A 13,365-nucleotide genomic window follows, 5' to 3' on the forward strand; every position below is an offset into this window, starting at 1 on the left:
AAGCGCAAGATCTCCTGGGCAGAGCTGTGGAGACTGGAGCCCTTCCATGTTTCCTTCCTCCTGCCATCCATGTATGACACCCTTCCTTTGCCATCACAACTGCACACATGGGGGCTGAGAAAGGACCCACATTGCAAGCTCTGTGTGGGTGTAAAGCATGTCTAACTCAAGGATGGTAGAAGTGGTGCCATGATAAGGTGCCTCTGTCTCTTACTGACACAATAGAGCGGGAGAGATGCAAGAAGAGGTCAGCTGGCTTGAACTTGAAGAAGGTCATCACCTTCATCAAGTAGGGAGCCTGGCTTTTCTTAACTAAAAGACCAAAGCCCAATCTGCTGCAAACTGCCAGGTTCTGGGATTTGAGGGTCGACGTGGGAAGGAGGCTGCAGTTCTCGGAGGTGGTGAACACAACTCACTCCACTCAGACATTGTATTGTGGTCAACCAAAGACCGGAAAATGATTCTGGTTTAGCTGACAGTGCCGTGGGAGGAGGGATGTGAGGAGACCCATGAGAGAAAGGCCTTGTACCAGCCCTTAGTTCAGGAGTGTAAGGACAAGGGATGGCAGGCATGGTTGTTTGCCACTGAGATCAGCTGCAGAGGTTTACCAGCCCAATCAACAGGTAGTTGTTGTCAGCTCTAGGCCTGGACAAAAGGAGCAAGAAACAAGCAGCTCGTAGGATGAGGGAGGAGGCAGAACAAGCCTCTTGCTGGATATGGAGTAGGCTGGGGAGGGAAGCTGGAAGCCAGGAGCAGATAGGCAGTGATTTTGACACCAACTGGAGAGTGTCGAAACACTCAGTGAAGGTTGGGTACCACCTGATGACATCTGCTCCTGGCTGAAGGCTACGGTTACCTCATAAGGTAACTGGAGAATGCACCTAAACAGGTGTTTGTCACAAGTAATGATGATTATGTTTCTTAGAGCAGGCACAGTTGAAAAGCAGTATCTCAGAAACAAACTTGTTAACAGATTGGTACTTGTAATATTGTGTAAGCAACAATAGTGTCATGCAATTCAATTTTTCTATTTTTAAAATTCTAAATAAAAAAATATTCATTCACATACAATAGGAACTTAAAAGCAGACATATACATATGCAGTACTGCACACACACATACACATAAATAGACAGATCATAAAAAATGCAAAATGTTCACAAGACATGGGGCACATTATTCCAAAGCCACTACATTCATTTCTAATGCAGATTAAGCCAGGGACCCTACAACAAACACTTTCCAAGAAACGGGGCTTATAATCCTCTCCTGATCAAATGTTAGGCTTAAAGTGAAAAACAAGGGATTTCCTGGTATAGGCATGCAGCAAGCAAAGGGTAAGACAGAGGACTGAATTTTAACAGTAAAAATGACATTTCCTGATTTTTGTAGATTTCTTCAAGTTCATTCAAATGACCAAATTAAAGAGAGAAGAATATCTGTATGTGCAGTACACAGTCAGGCAGTGGAATACTAAGCTTGATGGTTGTTCAAGTTCAAGTTCATCTCTCCACAGTCCACAATGTTTCAAATTTAACACATCTTTCATATTAAAAAAAAAAAAGTTAGTTGTTCATAATGTGGGTATTTACTAGTCAAGGATGTTGACAAAGATTCAAAGTTTTTAAAAATGATCATAACTGGTGAAAGGTCTCAAAACGCCACCAGAGTTATAGTGCCAATTAGGCATATATTTTTTAATCTTCAGAAAGTTAAAAAGAAAAATTAAAAAAGAATTTGGGAACAGCCAAACAGGAAGTTGTACTCTGGAGAGCCACTGGTCCATAAACTGGTCGAGGATGAAGAAGGGGAGTGGGCCGTGATGGAAAAGTGACTGACAGACAAAAAAATATCTGACAAAAATGCATGATCTCCACGTTGACGGATTGGCGCTATGACAACAAAACAAGCAGGCGGCCGTTTTAACAAAAAAAGTATAGAGACAAAAATGGGGGGAGGGAGGACATGTGCAGCAAGCTTGGACGTGGTGGGTTGTTGCTGAGGCAGCTCAACAGTTTTTATTATCCAAGGAGGGTTGAACCGAGGGCAACCGAACTTGGTTGAAGATACTTGAAGATGTTTCGCCTCTAATCCAAGGGGCTTCTTCAAGTATCTACAACCAAGTCCAGTCCCCCTCGATTCGACCCTCCTTGGATAACCATGACCTGGATGACTGAGAATCTTCACAGACAACAGTTTTTATTGTTTACCTTAATAAGGATCTCAAATGTAAACATACTAGTGAAGACATAGTCTGCATACCCTAGGATCTGAGGAGGCAATCAGAGTGACATAAGCACGCAGGGTTACTGAAGCTCTACCCAGCACAGCACAACACAGCACACAAAGGACATTTACCTTCAACAGGATCTCAACAGTAAAGATTGCGGTGAAAGCATAGTCAAAATAACCAAGTATCTGCAAGAGGCAATGCACAAGTTCAAGTCATCAAGTCATTCCAGGATAACAGAACAATGAATGATCTAAAGCTGTAGATACAGTGAGGGTCAACACATGACATAGTAACTCCTAGTAAATTAAAGCTGCACTAGGTAATATTTTAATGTAAAAACAGTAAAGAGTTTCCTATAAACAAATCAAGATACCAGAGATTTATTTTTGTAGTAGTAGTTTGCTCTAATCATAGAATGTGAGGAATTCAAATTTGCATGTATCTCCTATATTTCTAAAAATATCTCTTTAAAGTCAAGTTTCAGACTTTATAAGACATCTTCAATGCCACATAGAAAGCAATTTAGTGTCTGTTTCACAATCATACAGATCAAAGTATGAAAGTATGATGGAAAACCAGTATGGACGATATGGCCTAGAATTATTTATTATTATATACTGTATTTTTTAAGTACTTTCCATCATTATGTAACAATAATTCCCAACAATATAAATAACTAAAGTAATGCAACTTGGGCCTGAATAAGCAGCATAAAATGGACAGATGGATTAACCAATAAAAAAAGATTAATTCATTTAAGTTTGTTTGAGTTTTTGCTAAAACCGACACTTGCCCATTATGAGACAATGAGCTTCCTACAGTAGCTACTGTACATAGCAGTAGTGACAGTGCTTGCTACTGTCTGATGGTGCTGACTGAAACGCTACAAAAAAGAATTTAACAGCTTCCTGCAGCACAATCTACTTTTGAAACAAAGAATTAAATGCTTTGTAGGATATTGCAAAACCTGCAGATAAGCTGCTACAACTCCAGTACTTGTTTACATACAATATTGCGAGCAGAGAAGTTGCGTATGGGATCCTCAGCAGCCAGAGAGACGGAGCTGAGCATGATGAAGACCAGGATGAGGTTGGTGAAAATCTGATGGTTGATCAGCTTATGGCAGAATACACGAATCCTACAGTGATAAAAATAAAAAAGAGGGAGATGTGGAGACAGACAGGGAAAGGGAGCAGGCAGAAAAAGTGTAACAGCAAGTCTGGATTTGTGATAGAGATTTAATTTGGAAAGATATTAATGGTTATTTTTCTGTTCAACTGAACAGGTTGACTGGTATGTAATTATGTCCCGGTATCAATATCACCAAACATCATGTACGATACTCACGGGTTAGTTCTGCTGAAGATGAAGAAGGCGCTGCCCTCTGGGATGGGTGGCATTTTTTCTTTGATGCTGAGTTCAGATAGTCTCTGGGGGCGGGGCCCTGGCGGGACTTCTGGGAGGTCATTATCATCATCATCGTTACACCCTAAGACACAGAATCAATGTTATTTTAATCCTTTTGAACATGAAAAAAATGTGTGTGCTCTATTTGTAATTATATTGCTGATGCTTATTACAACTGAAAATTTAGAAACCAAATTCATTACATTTCATTTTTGTATTAACTGCTGTCAAGTGTTTATTTTGTGAAAAGTTCCTTTAACAGAAAGATAAATGTGGAGAGTTAATGTTCGAGATTATGTCTTGTCTTCTCACATTTGTAATACTTTGTTTAAATCCACATCTTCTCTCTAAGTGATCATCATTACTGATCATCAAATTTTGTCTGTCAAGTTTATTGTGATAATTTGCTGAATCGCACCAAATAATTTTCACTGACTGCTGTGTTGTGTTTTATTTTAAATGTTACCTAATAACTTTCCCTTGATTCACTTTCTGTGTAACCCAGTGTTGTTCAAATTTAAGCATGAGAGCAAAGATTTTTCTCCCATAACATTCATCTTGAGGTTTTCCTGAATGTCTGTACCTACTCTCGATAAAGTTGCTCTCAGTACTACAAGTGTTGCTGGAGTTCTCATCTTCACAATTACGTTCCTTCTCCATGCATCTTGCTAGTATGTGAAGCAAATATTTATGCAACACTTCCAACTAAACTCGACTGAAGTTGGTGAAATAATACAGAAGTCCTCTTATACTGATTTTTCCTCATTGCTCAAACTTCAAGTTAATTACATAACCAAAACACTGGATGATGTGAGGGATTATTTGTGAATTCCAGTACGTACACTGTTTATGTCACAGTCACATAATTGTCATTTGTCCTTCTGATTGGTTGCTGGGTGTGTAGAAGGCGGGTCTTGGAGTGCCAAGGAGTGGTGGGAAACACATGGACAATGAATAATAACCCTCCACCCCTTTAGTTTTTGTCTGTTTTTATATGTTGACATGAATTAACTGAAATCAATGTGAAGCCGCATGCAGTCAGTGCACAGCTCCCACCACACATCGCTGGTATAGCTGCAGCATGTAGTGGCAAGTAATTCACCTAGACATAACATCAAATTATCTCTCCAGTACGACCTGTGCTGCAAAGTTTTACCTGGAGAGTCGATGGCAGGATACGACTCTTTGTCTTCCTCCAGTAAGATCTCTGCTGGCATCTACACACAGTGATCAGGTTTAGCAATCTTAAAATGCACAACTACTGAGATGAAAATTAAATACTGTGCTTAAACATAGCTGGTAGCAATTTGTTACATTCTAGACCTGCACACTTTATAGGATATTAATAATACAATTCACATGATTTATGAAGAGAACTGGAGCAATCCTCTGTCTTTTACCTTGGTCTCTCCATCCCTGGCATCCATTATTTCAACTCTCTTCTTCTCTGTGTTTGTTTCTCTGTTTGGGAAAGATAAAACAAAAGAGGTAACTAGCGAGGCAAAAGGCAATTTTTCAGTGGCAGTGGAAAGTGACAAATGTGACAAATGTCTTAGAAAAGGAAACGGAAAACAAAAACTGAAATGTGAATTATTGAGGTGTCCTTAGCTGTACTTGATACTATTCTTCCTCTTCTTGGCCTCCTCTTCCTCCCTCTGTGCTGTGTTTAGGCTCTCTGCATCTGCCAGGTTGTCAACAGCGATGGCCAAGAAGACATTCAGCAGGATATCTAGTCATGTGACTTAAGGAGAAAACACTGACCAACACCATGAAATCCAATCATGAAAAACCCACTTGAGCTTTGAGAATATGGAAGTGGCTCAACGTCAGCATTTATACGTGAGTGTGTATGTCTATGGCTGGTAGGATACAGTTTCCACAGATGAAGAGGATTATGAAGTAAATACAGACCACCATTCCAGAGGAGGCCGGACCGCCGTACGCCATGATACCGTCATACATTACCGTATTCCAGTCTTCTCCTGTCAAGATCTAGTAAACGCAGTAAACAGTGGAAGCTATTTAAATCACTTCTTCTATGAGTGTCTGATGTCATTTTGTCCCTTTCATTAGATGAAATCTTTTCATGAATACATTCTTCAAATTTTGAAATATTGGGAAGGTGATGCTACTAATGAGGATTTTTACATGTTTCAAGGTGCATCAACAGCTTTTGCTGTTCTATAGCAAAGTAAAACCTTGTGCAGAGGTTGGTTTTTAATCATCACCAATGACTGTGATCAATGACTTCTTTGTCAGATGCCGAGATGTCAATCTTTAAAAAGTACCAGCCTGCACTGTGAGGTTAAGTAAACATGTTGCTGTTGTTGCTATAAATGTCTCTTTAAGACATTTTGACTTGGTTTGTGGTTGGTAGATGTTTGTAAAATATTTTTATGATAAAATGTTTACGGAAATATTAGAAGATTTGAAATATTGCATAAAACCAAACATTCACCTGGAACACAGTGAGCAGAGCCTGGGGGAAGTTATCAAACGTGCTCCTTTTGGTCACAGTCTCGTCAAAGTTGAACTTGCCCCCAAAGAGCTGCATGCCAAGCAGGGAGAAGATGATGATGAAGAGGAAGAGTAACAGCAACAGGGAGGCGATGGACTTCATGGAGTTGAGCAGAGAGGCCACCAGGTTACTAAGTGATGCCCAATGACTGGAGAAGAAACAATATAAAACAAATTAAGAGACGGACAGACAAAGTGTTACACACACCTGTGAAGGTACAAAAATGGAAATGATAAAAAAAAGACAAGGCATTAAGATCAACTCTAACATACATTTGTAACAACCTCCGTGGTTTAGGGCAGAGACTGGAACTAATCTTCTGTCTGACTTAATAACTAATAGCTGACTTTGTGAAAATTCTTTGTGCTCATTTAATGTGACAACAGCAGATCACAACAGCCAGCGATCACTGCACTGTGTGAGCTGTCGTTGTAAGAACTGAACTGGTCTTGTTACAAAATGACTGTTCTATAGTCATAAAGCTTACATGTATGTTCTCCTTAGTGGAGTATCCCCAGTGATACCAGAGAAAAACCCTTACAACTTTTGAAGTGTTTGGTCAATGCTTTGACTTGTTTATTGCTATAGTCAGACAGTACTATAAAATGAACCACCAATCAAATACCCTTAAAAAGACATGTCACTACTATCTGTTCCCAAAAAAAGAGTAACAGAAAGAAATTAGGTCTGGTCAACTTTGCAACCAGCCTTCCCAAACCTCTGATACAGAGTGACCTTTGAGCTTCTGCAAAAGTGATCACTAGCAGAATTACAGGTATGCCAAACAGAGACATGAAAAGTCATCTTTACTGCACTCAGAAAACTAAAAACTATGAGTCTCTGTTGCTCACCGTGTGACCTTGAAGATCCTAAGGAGGCGCACACAGCGGAAAACAGAGATGCCCAGCGGAGACATAATGGCCAGCTCCACCAGGATGGTCTCTATGATGCCTCCACACACCACGAAACAGTCGAAACGATTGAACAGGGACACAAAGTAGGCCTGCAGCCCCAAACTGTACATCTTCACCAGCATCTCTAAGGTGAACATCGCTAGGAGAACTTTGTTGGATACGTCTGGAGAAGAGACGAAAGGACAGAAGAAGAGAAGACTTACTCCAGGAACATTGAATTAACACAAACATGAAAAATAACACATTATGATGCACAGGATACAGTTCACTGTCGTTACTTTTAAAGTCACAGGGCACATCACTGTGTAGAACTGAGTTCATGTTTCACAACCAAACAGAACAGAGTAAAGAAGAATAGATACCCTGTACTTCAGTCAGCCAGTCCGGCTGGTTGTAGTGCTCAGAGGCGATGGTGAGAGTATTGAGGAACACCAAGATGATGACCAGCCAATAAAACGTCACAGATTTCACGGCTGCACGACACTTCCTGCGACAGAAACGGTTCCACCGTCGCCACTGACGACTGACAAACAAACAGTTTCACTTTAGGATCAGTTGTCAGCATACGTACGTCCATATTCAGAAGAGTTTAGTTGTAGAATAACAAAACATTTCTTTTACAGATAATGGAAAGTTTTATTGAATTTAACATATCTTGGAATAAACTCTTCTGTCTTTGGACTTCAGTTATACTGTATATATTTGATTATAATGTTTTCTTTCTCACATATGCAATTACACAGCTGGTGAAATAAAATGAAAGCGCAGCATCACTATAAATCAAACTGAACAGAAATGGATTATAAAGAAGAGCAGGGGTGGATTTCGAGTGAGCAAACTGGACAAAACACAATGAAACTGTGGTGAAATGAGGATAAAGGCAATAATTGGTCGGTCAACAATAAAACATAACAGACAGTGAATCGACAGCAAAAACAAAAACGCAGGTGAAAACATTAAGGATCTGAGTAATTCAAAAATCAGCCAGATGAGTTGAATCCATTAAGTGAATGATGAACGCACCTACCATGCAGCCATGCAAAGATACTAACCTGCACTTTGACTTAGTAATTTTTTGACTGAGGAGAATAAAAGATGAGGTAACTTTTAATAAAAGGCAGCAAGATGTGCTCTGTGTTTGAGTCACATGTTTCATATATACAATAGTCATTGTGTCCTTGTCAAATACGACAAACTTCTTCCTATTAACTCATCATCAGTTGACTGTTAGGACTGTCAAATAAATGTCTGACTGTTGTGTCCATAGTAATATGTGAAACTCACCACAGCGGTCCACAGCAGGGTGACTTGCCTTCCTCTTCATTGTGATTCTCTGTGTTCACCGACTCTGTCTCACTTGTGGGCATGCTCGCTGTCGTATCGCACACACAAACACACACCAAGAAAAAGGTAACATGAGATGATATGATGCCAAGTTAACAGAGAAGTTTAGGATATTAACTTTTTCACCAGTAAAATTCACATTGTAATAGATTTTCCTATTGACACCCATGCATGTTTGGTTTGGCTTGGTTCCAGGGTGATGAAATATGTTTTTGAAGTCCAATGTTTGTTTTTTTGAACACAGAAAGAGGAAACAATTCTCTAATCTACTGAGAGTCAAACATTAGACTGAAACTATCACAAGATAGACTCAGGTGCATCTTAGCTGTTGACTGGAAGCACTGAGTTATTTTCCTTTTCTGCCTGTAGTTGTGTCAGCTGAAATTTTATCTTTCATTTGTGTTTCACATGGCTTACAGACCAAGCCAAACCACCTGAAAGCAAAACTGACAACGTGAAAAATCCAGGTGTCAAGTAGAAAATGCTGGGGTGACTTCTTGTCAAAGTTTGACATGAATGAAAATGAAATTCAGCCAGTTTTCCTTAATTCTACATTATATTTGTTCTGAAAGAGACTGACGAGGTCTGATTAAAGGTCGACCCCTGGATGTTAGAGTTGCACTATGTGAAACCAACTGGCCTGCTTTAGGAATCCTACAAAATGATGAATTTTAAGGTTTCTGCATAGATCAAATCACAGTGAGTAGCTACATGCTGCCAGACCTGAGTCAAAGTGGAATTTGTACATGATTTTAGTCATTTTTGAAACAATTTATTAATTAGAAACAGATTACAGATATTGACAGTGAGACAAAATAGTTTACTAGTGGACTATTTGGTCCAGGTCTGTATGCTGTATAATTTACATAGTCACATAGTCATTTACAACATACAGTATATTGAAAATATATACTGTACATGCATAAAATATTGTCTTTATAAGTGACAAATGAAAGGAATTCAAAATGATGATGACTGGATGAAGAATCTGAACACAAACACTTTGACAATTCTGTTTAAAAAATGAGATTCATGAGATTGACGGAAAATATATATTTTTATACATTACAAAGTGTCAAAATGTAATATTTAATGAAATGTTTAAAGTGGTACTAAAATAAACACAAGCTAAATACATTTTACTGGCAAAAAAAAAAATCATTTACAGGTCAAAATGCTGAAGTAAAGCTTGTGTGTCTTGTGGCAAAGAATTGGCTGAAAACATTTAAATTTGCGCAAATTTGCATCATTTACGTAGGACTTTGAAATGTATTATTCACTTAAAGTTCAAGCTTTTGATAATTGTCCTACCATTTACGTACAGCAACAATAGTGTACATTCAAACTTATGTGACGCATTATCTTATATCAATATTTCTATTTTAAGAATCTCGATTTTTAACTTTTGATGTTTTCTATATTTAAATAAAACATGCATTTTGAGTTTGGTCAATGCTGTATATTTAAACAGTTTGAAGGAGCTACATGTGACTCTGTGTAGTTACAACAAAAATTAAACCTCAGCTCGAGCTGTGTTAGTGTTACTGTTAAACTGACACATCTCTCATAAACTTGGCTGCTGCTTGGTGCCCGTCCGCCTCTATGGAGACATTTGACTGGAGGATTTTTTCCCCTGATCCACCTTTCATCTTCTACAGTACAAACTGTTGATTAATTTCACTCACAGTTAGACTTTGTTATTATTAGGCTTTGTCTAAAGAAGTTCAGCGATGATGAATGATAAAGTGTGTGTGTGTGTTGAAAGAAATGCTCATGATATGATGTTACGGATCAGATAATGATTAATGATTCCAAACAAAGAGCATGCAAACACAAAAGCACAAACAAAAGCATGAGCAAAGCACATGCAAGCAAGCGGAGGCACCAAAGATGAACTGTCTGTATGAACATGCACATGAGAACACACAGTCCCGGACTCTCACGCACACACAAACACATTTACCCTGTGTCTCTGTGGACTGAGTGAACCAGCCAAACTTTCCTTTCTTCTTCTGAGTGAGGTCAGCTAGCGTGACCCCTTGGTGTTACCAACATGCAGTTCACACAGCCAGACAGCAGAGGAAGCAGTGAGTCAGTACACAGCAGAACAAGAGAGAGAGGAAGGTATGGCAAGAGACAACTGCAATACAATCTATAGTACGAACACAGTTACTGTGTCCAGAAAAGCTACAAAACAAATGTATAGTAATATCTTTCCATAACAGACTGACTACAGAATCCAAGTATGGATATTTTATCCTGCTACAGTAAAATTCATTTGTTATATTTAGTCCTAGCATTAAGTAGATTGACACTAACAGGAAAGACAAAGGTTAAAGAAGGCCTTACAATACAGCACAGTATAGGAACAATACAGTCGAGGAACTAACATATTATATAAATATTCACAATAATCTGAACATTTAAAACCAGTCAATCATGCAGGAAGAGAGGATGGTGGACATAACGTCCTCAAAATCAAATTACATAAAAACTCAGCACAGTTCACCTGTTACACAACATATTTGCTAACTGAGGTAAGATAGTTGGATGTAATAGACTGAGTATAAGGGCCATACTTTACATTGCATTACATAGTTCTGATATTGACCTCAATAATTCAATGTCAGCTGGTCTATATCTCATCATTTAAAATCTATATTTTCTGGACATAGTAACTATACAGTATAATCCAATATTAAACTTGAAAAGATTAGTAATAAACAAAACTTCTTTAAGAAAACTGAAGATAGAAGACAGACAAGAGAACTGTTGGCGACAAGAGCAGAAAATATGAGGAAACAAAAAAAGGAGAAAGAAGGGGAAAAACTAATGTTAGCAGCATCTACAGACAGTTTTTACAAGGCACACAGACACTGCGGGAATCAAGGAGAGAAAGTTAGTGTGTTGTCTTGGATGTCTACATCAATGACAGCAGAGGTACAATAAAAGCAGGGCAATTACTGGAGGACATAAAAACTGAGAGGTACATATGCACTGGTCTCAGTCAGCTATCTAATATGAACCTGTCAGGGGCAGCTGCTAAAGAGAGAGGAAAGAAGGAAGAGAGGAGGAAGGAAACAAGGATGCAACAAAGTTAGGGTGCTGCAGATGTGACGAGGAACTGCTTTGTTGAGACTGTGATGGACAATCAGTGAAAATTCTCCTCCCTGAAGTATTTGGGGTTTAGTATTTGTTTGCATTTATATTTTTTATGTCATGTAGGTCTTAAAACAGTACTTACATGATCATATGTACGTACACCGCAACAGTTATTGGTCTTTGTAATTGTTTCTCCTGTTAATACCGGTCATGAGGAGTTCCCTTCCTAATATGATTTCAATGTAAGTAATGAGGGATAAAATCTCATGAGGCTCCAGGAGTCTGAACTGTGTTTCCTGGCAGAGCTGCAAGCTGCGGAAATGTGGCACTATTGGTCATTAGCTATTCATAACATATAAAATACTTGTTTTTCCCTCATGAAGGCACCATTAAAACAATGGACGAGTGCTAGTTTTGTAGCAAAACCCAAGTAAAGTAGGTATTCTGAAGAATAAACATAAAAAATAATCTGAATGATAAATCAAATAACACGAAATAATGCTGTCAATCCAAACTCCTGGTGGGCTCCCACCTCCATCTGTCAGTCTTCAACACATTTCAGAAGATTAAACAAAGCCTACAATAGCAAGTGTTTGACTGGAGAAAACACCTCCTTAATTCATCTCATCAAACAGGAAGGGAGACCCTCTCGTAGCACAAGCCACACAACAAAACCACCGTACGTTTACTGACTATTCCACAACATGCCGTACACATCCTACATTGTCAGTTAATATGTTTCTAATTCATTAAATGATTCAGGTCATCCGCAAAGAAAATAAATGAGACAGTGGGCGGAAAGTGATGTGCTATCTCTAGATTGGCAGATAAAAGAAAAGAGAAGGGTTAATTAAGATATTTTTAAATATATGCTGCAAACAGGATAAAATAAGTCACTTTTAATACTGCTCACAAGATGTTTGTAAATGAAATTAGCATAACAGGAATTAAGGAGAGCAAGTTAGTAACAAGTCATAAAAGGGGAAGGGGGCCAATCTGTGGAGGACAGAGGACACTGACAGATGCACTGTGGACGGTTTTAAGGCACTGAAGCAGTATTAAGAAGAGACTGGAGGCTGCCAGCAACAACACTGCAGGTCAAAGCATCTAAATGTGGAGATGATTTCCATTCAGTGATCTTTATACACACAATGTAACACATAATAAACTTTGTATGAACACTACCAAACATGGTTATTTTACTTTTGTTGCCCTTTCTGTTGTTTGACCATCTTGAACTTGTCACTATTCATGCCAAACATTTTCAAGTATGCAAACATGCATTTATTGTCAAATGAAGGATTTTTCATGTACTGGATATATAAATGCCTCAATATGAGTAATGCTCATGAATTACATATTATGGTTTGTCTGGATGTGGTCCAACAACAAAAAATCTAACATGTTTTTGAAAAAGGGGACATTCTTGATCCACTGAAATCATTTTAATGATATATAGGTTTAGGTTGAAATATTTGTTGATCATGACCTCTTTCCATGAAGTCGAATGATACTGAGGTGTAAGCTGTTTATGTATAAGGCATGTGGGCACAGTAGCTAAATGTAAATATTACTGCCTTGAAATAAATGAAATAAATATCATTAATTACTTATTTTGGTCACTGTGTGTGGCTGTGGTGAAAAAAATAAAAAAAAATAAAAAAAATAAATAAACAAATCAATATCAAACATGTTTTTGAAAAAAGGAAAATCCCTGAACGAATATAAAATATCAGCAGACCTCATCATTCATTCAAATCTGTTTAACAGGCAAATAACTGTTTTTAATTTGCATGAAGTCAAATTAGTTGATCTTACAGTACTGAGGTATTGTTTTTATGTAACCT

At 38.3% G+C, this 13,365-nt stretch overlaps 1 protein-coding gene across 1 annotated transcript in view; it reads right to left on the reverse strand.

Annotated features, from left to right (window-relative positions):
• cacna1db (calcium channel, voltage-dependent, L type, alpha 1D subunit, b) overlaps positions 1-13,365 on the reverse strand; it is a 101,658-nt gene that overhangs the window by 31,227 nt on the left and 57,066 nt on the right. The window contains exons 10-22 of the mRNA XM_067591713.1: positions 8,357-8,444; positions 8,125-8,151; positions 7,435-7,595; positions 7,010-7,235; positions 6,099-6,306; positions 5,512-5,632; positions 5,255-5,369; positions 5,041-5,101; positions 4,797-4,857; positions 3,581-3,722; positions 3,242-3,371; positions 2,359-2,418; positions 2,211-2,270 (exon numbers count right to left, since the gene is read on the reverse strand). Coding sequence (XP_067447814.1) covers positions 2,211-2,270; positions 2,359-2,418; positions 3,242-3,371; positions 3,581-3,722; positions 4,797-4,857; positions 5,041-5,101; positions 5,255-5,369; positions 5,512-5,632; positions 6,099-6,306; positions 7,010-7,235; positions 7,435-7,595; positions 8,125-8,151; positions 8,357-8,444 — 1,460 coding nt within the window. The remainder of the gene's footprint in view (positions 1-2,210; positions 2,271-2,358; positions 2,419-3,241; positions 3,372-3,580; positions 3,723-4,796; positions 4,858-5,040; positions 5,102-5,254; positions 5,370-5,511; positions 5,633-6,098; positions 6,307-7,009; positions 7,236-7,434; positions 7,596-8,124; positions 8,152-8,356; positions 8,445-13,365) is intronic.

Source organism: Thunnus thynnus, chromosome 6 (genome assembly GCF_963924715.1).
Source record: "Thunnus thynnus chromosome 6, fThuThy2.1, whole genome shotgun sequence".
Lineage (NCBI taxonomy): Eukaryota > Metazoa > Chordata > Actinopteri > Scombriformes > Scombridae > Thunnus > Thunnus thynnus.